The sequence below is a fragment of the Ursus americanus genome, chromosome 23 (genome assembly GCF_024610735.1).
Source record: "Ursus americanus isolate L20-20 chromosome 23, mUrsAme1.1.p, whole genome shotgun sequence".
Classification (NCBI taxonomy): Eukaryota; Metazoa; Chordata; class Mammalia; order Carnivora; family Ursidae; genus Ursus; species Ursus americanus.
Window position 1 is genome coordinate 35,406,545 of NC_142149.1, and position 15,838 is coordinate 35,422,382.

At 36.2% G+C, this 15,838-nt stretch overlaps 1 protein-coding gene across 9 annotated transcripts in view; it reads right to left on the minus strand.

Moving 5' to 3' along the window:
* The window catches only part of SYNRG (synergin gamma), an 86,742-nt gene that overhangs the window by 59,250 nt on the left and 11,654 nt on the right, over positions 1–15,838 (minus strand). For all 9 annotated transcript variants that reach the window (XM_045773719.2, XM_045773715.2, XM_087854598.1 and 6 more), the window contains exons 4-6: positions 2,944–3,074; positions 2,039–2,144; positions 1,389–1,500 (exon numbers count right to left, since the gene is read on the minus strand). In XM_045773719.2, the coding sequence (XP_045629675.2) occupies positions 1,389–1,500; positions 2,039–2,144; positions 2,944–3,074 (349 nt within the window). The remainder of the gene's footprint in view (positions 1–1,388; positions 1,501–2,038; positions 2,145–2,943; positions 3,075–15,838) is intronic.

The following is a 15,838-nucleotide window of genomic DNA, read 5'->3' on the forward strand; positions in this document are numbered from 1 at the left end:
TAAAAAAAGACTCTCATCTGAAAAATGGGGACACCACATGCTTCTCTTTTGAATTCATAAAATAGAACATTCAATGCTTCCAGGTTTTATGGAAGATGCAAAATGAATATCCAAAACTACTGTTTTAATTAATTTTGTTAAAAAAAAAAAAAAAAGCCATGACCCAGTGAATTCCAACCCCTTCTAAAAATGGTTACGAGAGTGTGGATTTAAGTTCTCAATCTGGGTTCTCAGACCAGCACTCGTAGAAACTAGTAATAATGGAAAACTGAGAGCTACTATGAGTGTTTTTTAAATGGACCCTATTTACCAGCAATAAGGCTGCAAATGCTAAAGCCCTGTTTCTTTATATTTGTAGTTATGTTAATCTATGTGTTATATATATTTTGGCTTACAAACTCTCACAGTGATATGTATGATTAAGAAGAAATATAAAATTACGTGATAGGTTGTATAATCCATAGTTTAAGGTGAATAGTCAGTAGGAGCAGGGGGATTAAGGGATGCCTTTGGTGGGTAAACGGCTGAAAACTCTTTTTATGTACTTTAGGCCTAGGTGTAAGTCCTCAACTGGAGAAGCTCTGGAAACTTCTTGGGCTTGTTTCAAAAAATCTTTTTTTGGATAAGCACAAAGCAGTTAACTAGAAACAGCTGATGCATGCATGTTGACTGAACTCATGAGACCACTTAAATATCAAAAGAACAATTTATTATTTAACAATGAGGTTGTTAAACTACACCTAGTTGTCCGAAAACGGCATTCTATACGGACAGAACAGTGTTTGCCCTAACGATGACCATTCATCTCTGCTTTCTCCCTTCTTCTAAGTTCCATGCAGGGTCTGGTTTCACATTCCAATATCTATTTTTCAATTACTTCCTAAGTATTCCGCTTATAATTTTCATTTTTATTTATGTTTTTCCTTTCTGAACCCAATCTGACTGCTATATCCATTCTCTTTTCAAGCTTGCTATGTAGTTTACTTTGGGGCACACGTGGAATGAGAATCAGTATATAATCTAACTAGTGAATTTAATAGGACAGAGTTAAAGCTGTCCCAGAAAGTCAAGAACTGGTCACTGTGCCAATATTAGATTGTTCCCCACTGATCTCACCTATAAAAGCTTCTACAATACAAGGGTCTAAGATAACATTTATCAACGTAATCTATGCCAGGAGAAAAGAGTACTTGGTTGGCTGAATGAGTCAACAACTCTTCGTCTATTAATGATATGTTATTCTTAACCTCCTGAAAATTTTAAAACATCCAAGTCTTTCTCAGCTAAAAGGATGAGATAAGCACTGACTCTCCACACACACGCAGTGGTCAATTAAACACACAAGAAATAACCTTCCGACGAAAGGAAAATTTTAAATTAAACTTCACCTGGTTTCTTAGGGTGTGATGCAGGAGTAGGGTGCATCTTAGCATCTCTGGAAAATCCATCCAAGTTTCCTTTTATGGCTTCCAAAGCATCATCTCTGCTCTTCTCTCCTGTCTAAGAGACAAGAGATATATGGATATATCTTCACGTATGGCTCACTTCATCCTAGATCCTCCCAAATTGAAAGTACAGATATTGGTCTGTTTTCTATATTTTTACCACGTACTTTGGATAGGGAATTCTCCAAGTCAGAAAAACACTGCTAAGTGTATAAGTACACCAAAGGCATCAAATGACACTGTATAAAACACAAAAATATTAAAGGGTTCATTTATAAACACTTCAGGACACAAATGATATTAAGTATCCTATATTAATTAATATTCAGATCAATTATTAATCTTCCCAAGGAAAGATGGCAAACATACCAATGGTAGTAAAAAAGAATTGAGAAGATGATGGTTAATCTCCCATTCCGTTCAACAGTACAGTGTCTTACAGGAAAAGAAGAATTCTTCACTTTTAGACTTGGATAGACCCAAATGAATCAACCACAGCCTGAGCCTGGGCTGGTGCCCAAGTGACATAATCCACTGAATGAGTGAGAGGCACACGCAGGGTGTATGTGTGCTGCGGGGGTGGAAGACATTACCTTAGGTTTCACACTACTCAGAAGTCTGAGCTTTTGCTTCTGCTCCTCAAACTGGCGTCTTTTTCTTTCTTCTTCTAAGAGCTTCTGCTGCTGTTCAAATCGTTTTCTGAAGGCAAAACAATCTAGTAAAGAACTAGCTTCAGAGATTATCAACTGTGTCATATTCATATTTCTAATAGTTTCAGCAATATCACCTTACACTTCTAGAACTAAAAACCTCACTGCTAATTATATCTGATTTTTTATAACAATACTATTTCCCCATTATATTAATTCCAAAATAAATGAAATGAGTAAACTGTGTTATATTCATACTTCTAATAGTTTTAGCAATATCACCTTACATTTCTAGAACTAAAAACCTCACCGCTAATTATACTTAATTTTCTTATGACAATACTATTTCCCTATTATATTAGTTTCAAAATATATGAAATGAGTCCAAAAAAAGATTTACCTAAATTATAGATATGAATTTATTTCTTGTCTAATTTGCAAGAGAAAGAGAAAACCTTTTGCATTCAAAAATAATCTCAAAAAACAGACAGGGAGGTAGACAAAAAAGAAACTGACTTGGGAAGGCAGTGTTGTACAGGAGAAAGAGCAATGCTTGGGGCATCAGGAGGCCTACATTTGGGTCCAGGCTTTGCTAGTAACTGTGTAACCTGGACTGACAAGCCACTTCATCCTCTGGACTGCACTTTCCCTAAATGTAAAAATTAAAGGGTTGAATTAGAGGGTCCGTAAGGTCCATTCTTGCTTAAAACTTTACAGAAAATTGTATTGCCAAGTATCTTAAAGGCAACATGACTGTACTGGCTTCAAATCTGCATGAAAGAACATTTGACCGCTCTTAAAATAGCAGCTATCATGCATCTTTATGCTTGACTCCTGAGGTCTCTTACTGCTGCTCTTCAGCAAACTGCTTCTGCATGTCTGGAGTGTACTGTGGGCCCGGAGGACGCATTCCCAGGAAAGGTGCTTGTCCCAGGTAAGGCATTCCTGCTGCTTGCATTGGTCCCATTGGTATCCCTGCCTGAAAGAAACAAAAGGCTTAAAAAACACAATTCCTCCTTCTAATTGTTACAGAGAAAAACTATGACTTCCATGAATTCTTACTTAGTGTTTTTATTAATGAGCTATAGAATTTAAAAAAAAATAACAGAGTCAAAAAACACAGGCTAAACATGGGAAGCTCCCCTTACTATGTCACCCTTTTCATTTCCTTGTCTGAGAGGTGACCACTGCTAACAGCGAGAGGTGCGTATGCTTCGAAGCACATGCGCACATACGGGGTATATTCTGGTGAGCTCACTAACCCACACTCTTTGAGAAGCGGTATCATATCTTACATGTCTTTGTATCTCCAGCAACAGATAAGAGCCTGGCATATGGTAGTTATTCCAAAAATGAGATTAAACATCTTTTCCAGTAAGTATGATAGGATAATGAATAATTTGAGCTTATTATCACAGGCCTGATACCCAAACTTTTACAGAAAATAAAATATATTTAATCAGCAATAAGTGATATAGCAATACCACGGTATAAAGTTTATTCAAGCATCCAGAAGTAAGAACAGTATTACACAATAGCTAATCACAAAATCTAACGTTAATAATGATGATGATGATGACACTGATAATGATGATAATGGCTAATTTACACTGAATGGAAATTCTTCTACTCCTCAGCCTTCTCCCTGACAGGCCTCCCTTCTGTTCCCTAACTGAAAGCCGGCTGTCTCCGGAAGCGCTCTCATCTGGAGACTGCTGCTTCTCTTCCACATTTCCTGTAAATAAGGGGAATATTCCTCCTTGCTTCTTCTAAACCTTTTATCCTCTCTCTTCCTTCAAAAACCTGAATACATGCATCCAGCTACTTTAGTCGCCCAAACTGCCTAGTCCATTATTCCAGGATGGCTACTTTCAGTTAGAGTGGATGAAGGATGTGTTTGTAATAAAGCTTAACTCCCCTGCTTATACAAACTTGGTTAATGTAAACTACCAAAATTTAAATTACTTTAAGGTAAAGATTATATTACCACTATGGGAATTAATATAGTCAGATTTTCATCATTTTTTTTTTTAAAGGTTCTTTACCTTTAAGTAATCTTGATACCCAAGAGGCTGGAACTCACAACCCCGAGATCACGAGTCACATGCTCCACTGACTGAGCCAGCCGGGCGACCCTCAGCAATTCATTTTTAATGAAGTTTGTTTTTTTAACAAGACTAAGATCTTGATTTTAATCTAAAAATGTTTGTTGAAGAAATCAAATCACGTTAGTGTTTCCCTCAAAAAAAAAAAGTTCCTCTTAGAAATTATCAAAAATATCCCCTCGTTCTGAACCTTGAAAAAAGTGTACCTCATTGAAACAGTGGAGGATTGTTTTAAGGCCTAGAAATAATATAATGTGGGTAAAGCACCCGGAACACTGTGTAGCATATATGAGTAAAGAGCCGTTATTATAATTATTAAAAATTATACGGACAACAAAGTAATACACTCTCAAAAACAATGATGATCCCCCCTCCCTTTATTTTCCTGGAACAAAGTAAGATTCTGCAGGCAAATACAGAATTAAGGCAATTAGATAAGAAAAATGAACACTTCATGGTTATAATACAGGTATCGTTTTATTGTGTTCATGCCATATGCCAACTCTAGAATGAGGCACTTACATACATTATTCTCAATATATGTAAGATCCTTAGAATTAGAGATATTTCTGATAATGATCAATAAGAATACCTTAATAATAACGCTTATGAACCTCCTCATATGTCCCAGGGAATTTTCTAAAGACTTTACATATATTAATAGACTTTTTATAACAAACCTATGCAGTAGGCACTACTATTATTCTCATTTTACAGATGAGGAAATTGAAGTACAAAAATAGTTAACTACCTTACCTATTGCCGGTAAGTGGCAGAGCCAGTATGAGAACCAGGCAGTGTCTGGTTCCAAAGTCCAGGTTCTCCACCATTAGGCTACGCTGCCTCTCCAATTACCAACAACTACCACAGATTTAGACTTAAAAACAATTTCAATGTGTTCTGTGTCTATTCATCTGCTCAGTCATATACCTGCTCAATGAATAGTAGCAGCTTGGAAGGCTTATGAATAGTTTTAGGACCTTACAACGGGAGTTACAAATAATTCATATTGCTTAATTACTAACACTTTCTATTCTAAATCTTGGGTGGGAGTTTTAATATATACTTACTTTTAGTCATAGTGTGGTTCTCTTGCTGCTAAAAATTAGCACTGTAGTCCTAGGATTACATTTATTTTTTTTCCCAGCTCTATTTAAATATAATAACTTAATCAATTCCCTATTTTTTTTCCAGCTTTCCAGACTGACATACAGCTGACATAATGCTGTCTAATTTTAAGGTATGCGACGTGTTAATGTAATACACTTACATACTGCAAAATGATTAACACCACAGCATTAACTAACATCTCCATCACATCACATAATCACCATTTCTTTCTTGTGAGGGATTAAGTTCCTTTTTAAATTCTTAGTTTACCCAAGGCACATAAAATGCAAAAAAACCTCACTCAACTCATATAGGCCAAAAGACCAGATATTTCACAAAAGTAATAAAGAATGAAAAAAGTACAGGCATTTTTACACACATTGTCTTCCTATTTACAAAATTCTGTTCTTCAGGAAGATTCAAACTTGCTAGATGATATTTTGTCTTTCTCCTACTACTGAAAAGTTAGCTTATACATTTATACAGATTCTTTTTCTTTCTTTTTTTTTTAAGATTTTATTTATTTATTCGACAGAGATAGAGACAGCCAGCGAGAGAGAGAACACAAGCAGGGGGAGAGGGAGAGGAAGAAGCAGGCTCATAGCGGAGGAGCCTGATGTGGGGCTCGATCCCATAACGCCGGGATCACGCCCTGAGCCGAAGGCAGACGCTTAACCGCTGTGCCACCCAGGCGCCCCACATTTATACAGATTCTTTTTTTTTTTCTTTTTTTTTTTTTTTTTAAGATTTTATTTATTTGTGTGACAGACAGCCAGCGAGAGAGGGAACACAAGCAAGGGGAGTGGGAGAGGAAGAAGCAGGCTCCCAGGGGAGGAGCCTGATGTGGGGCTCAATCCCAGATCGCCGGGATCACGCCCTGAGCCGAAGGCAGACGCTTAACGACTGCGCTACCCAGGCGCCCCTATACAGATTCTTAATACATTTTTTTGAAATCTAGATACACCAAAAGGTTAAAGAATACTGATCTCCAGTTATATACCAGGTGGATGACATGACAAATAACTCAGAAATCTGAGATATATCCAATAAACTGCTAAAAACACTAAAGATAAAGAAGTTCACTCCCTAGATGAAGAATATTGAAGGTTACTAAAGATTTGAGTAACTGGAGAGATAGGACAGATTAAAAAAGTAAAAATATCAATTTCAATCAAAATCCCAACAGATTTTATGTGGAATTTGACAAGCTTATCTTAAAATTTATACTGAAGAGGAAAGAACCATGAATAGCTAAAATTCTTTAAAAGAAGAACAAAGAAGATCCACACTAGCAGATATCAAGGCTTACCTTAGGCTAGAAAAATTAGGAGACTAAGGTAGTTACAGATGCAGGGATAGACAGAAACAGCAATGAGATAAATAGAAGAGCTCAGAAACTAACCCAAAGCAAAAGAAATTGGATAGTATAATCTTAGAAATCAATGAGGAAAGAATGGGATATTGATAAATGATTTGGAGACAACTGGCTAGTCAAATGGAAAATAATAAAATTAGAACTTTAGACTCACACTGATGCCAAAGAACAATTCCAGGTAGGTTTAATAAGAAAATATAGGAGAATAATATTATGATCTCAGAGTAGGACTATGTCTAATGAGACACAAAACTCGAATAGTAGAAATGATTTATCCATCTGACTTAACTTTTTCAACACAGGACACCACCACCAAAATTAAAGGACAAACCAAAGTATAGGAGGAAATACCGACAACACAAAAACCACAAAGGCAAGAATCCAGAATATACAATGAACTTTTAGAAATCAATAAAACTGGAACAAATAACAAAAAATTGGAAGCAATATAAATGTCTACCAACATAAGTATACAGACACTCATGCATCGGAATACTACACAGCAGCTATATGAACAAATTTGGCTTCACTCTATAACAGGGATAAATCTAAGGGAGAAACAATGTCAAATAAAAAAATCAAATGCAGAAAAGTACAAACCCTAGAAAATATATAATGTCCATAAATATTCAAACATGTAAAATAGTAGAAGTGTAAGAAGAATACATACGAAAACAATAAGCACTGAATTCTTGATAGTGATAACCATCTCTGGGGAAGTAGAAGAATGGAATTATAACTGTTTTGTTCTATTCTTTTAAAAATATGAAGCAAATACAGTAGGTTAAAATCCAATAAAAGGATATGACTATCTTCATAGAAAATCCTTAGGAATCTATAAAAAAAAATTCCTAGAATAAGTGAGTTCACCAAGGTTGCACGTTACAAAACAAACATACCCAAATCAATCATTTCTATATACTAGCAATGAACAGGACACTGAAATAAAAACAACAATGCCATTTACATTACTCAAAAGAATGAAATGCCTAGATATAAATCTAACATTTAAAGAACTTCTATGCCGAAAACCATACAATGCTGATGACAGAAATCAAAGACCTAAATGGAGAGACATATCATGCTCATGTATTGCAAGAATCCACAAATTAAAGATGTCAATTTCCCCCAAATTGATAAAAAGGTTTACCATAATTCCTATCAAAACTCCAGTAAGATTTTTCATAGATATAGACAACATTATTCTAAAACTTATATGGAAAGATAGAAGAACTAGAATAGTTAAAATAATTTTGAAAAGAAGAATGACATGGGAAGACTTGTCATACAGCCACAGAGATTTAGTCAGTAACCAAAATCTCCCAACAAGAAAAGTCCTGCACCTGATGGCTTTGCTGGTGAATTCTACCAAATATTAAAAAAAAAACCAAAAACAAAAAACAAACAAAAAAAAACACCAAAACTCGGACTTCATGAAAACCTTAAAAATTTGTACATCAAGAAACACTATCCACAGAGTAAAAAGGGAGCCCACGGAATGGAAGAAAATATTTGCAAATCATACATCTGATAAGGGATTAATATCTAAACTATACAGAGAACTCTTACAATTCAACGACAAAAAACCCAATTCAAAAATGGACAGACTTCAATAAACATTTCCCCAAAGAAGATACACAAATGGCCAATAATTACATGAGAAGATACTCAACACCCTTCATTAGAGAAATGCAAATTAAAACTACAATGAGATACTACCTCACATCCATTACAACAGCTACTAACAAAAAAACAGGGGGCACCTGGCTAGCTCAACTGGTAGACCATGCAACTCTTGATCTCAGGTCATGAGTTCAGGCCCCATGTTGGGTATACAGCCTACTTAAGAAAACAAAAGCAAAAACAAAAACAGAATGGGGGTAGTTTGGGGAAGATGGCAGAGTAGGAGGATCCTGAGCTCACCTCCTCCCATGGACACATTGAGACAGGAACTACATCTATGTGACTAACACTGAAAACAACCTGAAAACCGGCAGAATAGACCTTCCACAGCTAATTAAGACCACATCAAAAAGGGTAGGAGGGAAGCTAAATGAAATGGAGTTAAGCAATATGCCTGATAAAGAATTCAAAGTAATGGTCACAAAGATGCTCACCAACTTGAGAAAACAGTGGAGGATCTCCGTGAGACCATCAACAAAGAGAAAGAAAATATTAAAAAGAGCCAGTCAGGGCTAAAAAATTCAACAACTAAAATTTAAAAATACACTAGGGGGAATCAACAACAGATTAGAGGAAGCAGAAGAATGCATCAGCAATCTGGAAGACGGCTTAATGAAATGCAACCAAGCTCAAGAGCCACAGCAACAAAAAGAGTAATAATAAATGAGAGCAGGTCAAAGAGACTCTGTGGTATCACCAAGCATAATAATGTTTACTTTATAGGGACTCCCAGAAGAAGACAGAAAGAAGAGGGAAGAAAACTTACTTGAAAAAATAATAGCTGAAAACTTCCCTAACCTGGGGAAGGAAACAGACATCCAGATTCAGGAATCAGAGAGCCCCCAAAAAGATAAACCCAAGGAGGTCCTCATCAAGACACACAATAATTAAAAAGTAGTGATAAAGAGAGAATTTTAAAAGCAGCAAGAGAAAAGAACAGTTATATACAAGGGAAACCCCATAAAGCTATCAGCTGATTTTTCAGGAGACACTTTGCAGGCCAGAAGGCAGTGCCATGATATAGTCAAAGTGCTGAAAGAAAAAATCCTGCAAACAAGAATACTCTACCCTGTAAGGTTATCATTCATAATAGGAGCGATAAAGAGTTTCCCAAACATACAAAAGTTAGAGGAGTTCATCACTAAACCATCCTTACAATAAATGTTAAAGGGAATTCTTTGGTAAGAAAAGGCCATAATCAGGAGTAAGAAAATGATGAAGGGAAAAAATTTCACAGGTAAATGCAAACATATAATGAAAGTAGATGAATCACTTATAAAACCAGCATGTAGATTAAAGCACAAAAGTAGTAAAACCAATTCTATCTATAAAAAGCAGCCAAGTGATTTGTAAAATAGAAGGATGTAAAGTATGACATCATATACATAAAATATGGGGGCAGGGAGTAAAAATTTAGTGCTATTAGAATGAGTTCAAACTTAAGTGACCATCAACTTAATAGACTGCTACATGCGTAAGAAGTTATACATGAACCTAATGGTAACTACAAATCAAAAACCTGTAATGGAGAGAAAAAATAAAGAGAGAGGAATTCAAACATAATACTAAAGAAAGCCATCAAACCACAAGGAAAGACAGCAAGACACGAAGGAACACAAAAGAATGACAAAAACAACCATAAAGAAGTAACAAATGGCTATAAGTACATGATCATCAATAACTACTTTATTTAAAAGATTTGTTTTAATTTTAATTTTCTTTAAAGTAAGCTCTATGACCAAAGTGGGGCTCGAACTCATGACCCGGAGATCAAAAGTTGCATGTTTTACTGAGTGAGCCAGCCAGATGCCCCTCAATAATTACTTTAAATGTAAATGGACTAAACGTTCAAATCCAAAGACATAGGGTGACAGAATGGATAAAAAAAACAAGACCCACCTATATGCTGCCTACAAAAGGCTTCAGAGCTAAAGACACATGCAGATTGAGATAATAAGGGATGTAAAAACATTTACCGTGCAAACAGAAGTGAAAAGAAAGCTAGGGTAGCAATACTTACATCAGACAAAATGGACATTAAAACAGACTATAACAAGAGACAAAAGGACAAGAGGATACAACAATTATCAATATCTATACACCCAATATAGGACCACCTAAATACATAAAGCAAATATTAACAGACATAAAGAGAAAAATTGACAGTAATACAATAATAGTAAGAGACTTTAACACTCCGCTTACATCAATGGAGAGGTCATCCAAACATGTCCGAATGACACATTAGACCAGATGGACCTAACAGATATATTCAGACCACTCCACCCCAAAACAGTGGACTACACATTTTTTTCAAGTGCACATGCAACATTCTCCAGGATAAATGACATCTTAGTCCACAAGTCTCAATAAATTTTAAAACACTGAAATCATATTATGCATTTTTTCCAACCACAACAGTATGAAACCAGAAATCAACCACAAGAAAATATCTGGAAGAACACAAATAACATGCTACTGAACAATGAATGGGTCGACCAAGAAATCAAAGAGGAAATCTCAAAATACATGGAGACAAATGAAAATGAAAACATAATGGCCCAAAATATTTGAGATGCAACAAAAGCTGTTCTATGAGGGAAGATTATAGCAATACAGTCCTACCTCAGAAAAATCTCAAACAATGAACCTAATCTTACACCTGAAGGAACTAGGGGAAAAAAAAGCCCAAAGCCGGTAGAAGGAAGGAAATAATAAAGATTGCAGCAGAAATAAATGAAATAGACACTAAGAAAACAAAAAAATAACACTAGAAGTTGGTTCTTTGTAAAGAAAAAGAAAATTGATAAACCTTTAGCCAGACTCATCAAGAGAAAAGGACTCAAATAAAACCAGAAATGAAGAAGGAGAAATAACAAATACCACAGAAATACAAAGGATTATAAGATAATACAAATTATATACCAACAAACTCAACAACCTAGAAAAAATGGATAAATTCCTAGGAATATGTAACATTCTAAAACTGAATGAGGAAGAAATAGAAAATTTCTGATTATACTGATTACTAGCAATGAAACTGACTCAGTAATCAAAAATTCCCAAAAAACAAAAGTCCAGGACCAGATGCTTTCACAGGCGAATTCTACCAAACATTTAAAGAAAAGTTAATGCCTAGTCTTCTCAAACTATTCCAAAAAATAGAACAGGAATGAAAGCTTCCAAATTCACTTCATGAGGCCAGCATTACCCCGATACCAAAACCAGACAGACACTACAAAAAAAGAAAATTATAGGCCAGTATCTCTGAGAAAAATAGATGTAAAAATCCTCAACAAAATATCAGCAAACCAAATCCAACAATACATTAAAAAAATCATTCACCATGATCAAGTGGGATTTATTCAGGAATGCAAGGGTGAGAGGCTCAATATTGGCAATCAGCATTGATATATCACATTAACAAGAGAAGGATAAAAACCGTGTGATAATTTCAGATGTGGACAAAGCATTTGACAAAATACAAACCATTCATGATTAAAAACTCAACAAAATGGGTTTAGAGGGAACATACCTCAATATACTAAAAGCCATATATAAAAACCCACAGCTAACATTATACTCTATAGTGAAAGGCTGAGAGCTTTTCCTCTAACACTAGGAACAAGACAAGGATATCCATTCCCACCACTTTTTTTCAACATAGTACTGGAAGTCTTAGCCACAGCCATCAGACAAGATAAAGAAATAAAAGGCATCCTAAATGATAAGGAAGAAGTAAAACTGTCAGTATTTGCAGATGACATGATACTATAAATAGGAAACCATAAAGACTCTACCAAAAGACTATTAAAATTGATAAATGAATTCAGTAAAGTTTCAGGATACAGAATTAATATACAGAAATCTGTTGCAATTCTATACACTAATAATGGAAGTAGCAGAAAGAGAAATTAAGAAAACAATCCCATTTACAATTACACCAGAAGTCTCACCTAGGAATAAATTGAACCAAGGAGTATAAAGACCTATACTCTGAAAACTGTATATTGATGAAAGAGACTGAAGATGACACAAATGGAAAGACAGTCCATACTCATGGACTGAAAAATACTGTTAAAATATTCATACTACCCAAAGCAACCTACAGATTCAATGCAATCCCTACCAAAATACCAACAACATTTTTCACAGAACTAGAACAAATAATACTAAAATTTGTATGGAACCACAAAAGAGCTTGAATAGTCAAAGCAATCTTGAGAAAGCTGGAGGTATCACAATCCCAGATTTCAAGATATATTACAAAGTTGTAGTAATCAAAACAGTATGGTACTGGGGCCCTGGGAGGCTCAGTCGGTTAAGCGTCTACCTTCTGCTCAGGTCATGATCTTTTTTTTTTTTTTTTTAAAGATTTTATTTATTTATTCGACAGAGATAGAGACAGCCAGCGAGAGAGGGAACACAAGCAGAGGGAGTGGGAAAGGAAGAAGCAGGCTCACAGCGGAGGAGCCTGATGTGGGGCCCGATCCCATAACGCCGGGATCACGCCCTGAGCTGAAGGCAGACGCCTAACCGCTGTGCCACCCAGGCGCCCCCTCAGGTCATGATCTCAAGGTCCTGGGATCGAGCCTGGCATCGGGCTCCCTGCTTAGTGGGGAGTCTGCTTCTTCCTCTCCCTCTGCCCCTTCCCCTGCTCATGCTCTCTCTTTCTAATAAATAAAATCTAAAAAGAAAAACCAGCTATATGGTACTGGCACAAAAACAGACACACAGATCAATGGAACAAGATAGAGAGCCTAGAAATAAATCCACGCTTACATAGTCAATTAATCTACAATAAAAGAGGCAAGAATATAAAATGGGCTAGGAACACTGGACACCTACATGCAAAATAATGAAACTGGACCACCTTCTTTCACCACACTCAAAAATAAACTCAAAACGGATTAAAGACCTAAATGTGAGACCTGAAATTATAAAACTAGAAGAAAACACAGGCAGTAATTTCTTTGACATTGGCCACTGAAATATTTTTCTAGCTATGTCTCCTCAGAGAAGGGAAACAAAAGCAAAATTAAACTCTCGGGACTACACAAAAATAAAAAGCTTGTGCACAACAAAGGAAATCATCAACAAAACGAAAAGGCAACCTACTGAATGGGAGAAGGTATTTGCAAATAATACGTCTGATAAGGGGGTAATATCCAGAATAATTCAGTATCTATCTGATATATATAATTCAACACCAAAAACACAAACAAGTGATTAAAAATGGGACCTGAACAGACATTTTTCCAAGGAAGACATCAGATGGCCAATAGGCACATGAAAAGATGCTCAACATCAGTCATCATCAGAGAAATGCAAATCAAAACTACAATGCTATCACCTCACACCAGTCAGAATGGCTAAAATAAAAAACACAAGAAATAACAAGTGTTGGCAAGGATGTGGAGAAAAAGGAATCCTCATGCACCTTTGGTGGAATTGAAATTGCTACAGTCACTGGAAAACAGTAGGGAGGTTTCTCAAAAAATTAAAAATAGAATTACCATATGATCTAGTAATTCCACTACTGGGTATTTACCCAAAGAAAATGAAAATAAGGGGCACCTGGGTGGCTCAGTCAGCTAAGAGTCTGCCTTCCGCTCAGGTCATCATCTCAGGGTCCTGAGATTGAGCCCCGCATCAGGTTCCCTGCTCAAGGGGGAGTCTGCTTCCCCCTCTCCCTCTCCCTCTGCCCCTAACTCGTGCTCGTGCTATCTATCTCTCAAATAAATAATGAAAATCTCTAACAACAACAATAAGAGAAAATGAAAACACTACGCACCCCTCTGTTTATTGCCATATTATTTACAATAGCCAAGATATGGAAGCAAACCAAGTGTTTATCCAAAGATGAATGGCTCAAGAAGATGTATATAATGGAGTATGACTCAGCCATAAAAAAGAATGAGATCTTGCCATTTGCCATGACACAGATAGTCCCTAGAGAGTATAATGCTAAGTGAAATAAGTCACTCAGAGAAAGACAAATACCATATGATTTCACCCATATGTGGAATTTAAGAAACAAAACAAGGGAACCACCAAAAAAAAAAAAAAAAAAGAGAGAGAAACCAAAAAACAGACACTTAAGAGAACTAGTGTGTGCCATGTGGATGTGGATGGAAGGAGGTGTGAAAAAAGGGGATCAAGAGTATACTTATCTTGATAAGCGCTGAGTAATGCATAGAATTGGTTAATCATTACATTGTACACCTGAAACTAATATAACACTGTATGTTAACTATACTTCAATAAACAACAACAACATTGCATTCTATGGTAGATTGTTTCCAGCTATTTGCTGTGTTTAAGATTATACAATCCTATGTGATGTACATTCTTCCTGGTATATTCTTCCCCTACTGCTGTTCGTTTGGCCATATTACTTCAGTGAGTAGAAGTAACCGATAAATGCTACCTCTGAGAAGAAGCTTTAAAAGTTGTAACAAGGTTTGGCCATCTCTTTTCCCTATGTCAATTCTGGGATGTCCTAGGTAAGGGTCTCAGGATAAAGAGAACATGGATCGGAGTCACAGCCAACCCACAAAGGACACATACCACAAATGAGAAATAAACCTTTGTTTTTGTAAGTCAGAGATTTTGGGATTGCTGTTTATGTAACATGACCTAGCAAAAGCTGAGTAACATGATTTAAAACCTACAAAAGCTCAATTTAGTCCCATTTCTTTACTGGAGATGAATAAAGAATGATTCTGGAAGTTCTCCTAAATCTTTACATACAACACATAAGCTTTATTTGCTTATATAACTTCAACACAATAGTTTCAACTTAAATTCTTTTTTTTTCTTAAAGATTTTATTTATTTATGTGACAGAGAGGCAGTCAGCGAGAGAAGGAACACAGCAGGGGAGTGGGAGAGGAAGAAGCAGGCTCCCAGCGGAGGAGCCCGATGTGGGACTCGATCCCGGAGCGCCGGGATCACGCCCTGAGCCGAAGGCAGACGCTTAATGACTGCGCTACCCAGGCGCCCCCAACTTAAATTCTGATTGTAAATGCTGAATATTACTTATTTATAAATTATATATGTGTTACTGTACTAATATATTGTATACATGATAAAACATACAAACAGAAAATTTTAAATTAGCAAAAACAAAATATATGCCATTACAATATTTATTTACAGTGTGGAAACTCTTTTGGTTCTGGCTTATTTGTGAAGGAATACATTTATTTTAAAGATTTATTTATTCATTTTAAAGAGACAGTGAGGGGGGAGGGGCGGAGGGAGAGAGAGAGAGCTCAAGCACACTCCGTGTTGAGCATGGAGCCCAGTGTAGGGCTGGGTTCCATGACTCTGAGATCATGACCTGAGCAGAAACCAAGAGTTAGGCACTTAACCAACTGTGCCACCCAGGCACCCCTAATATGTTTATTTAGAAAAAAATACTATAACACTTTGGATTCAGCCATTCAAAGATCTGACTCCTGGATTC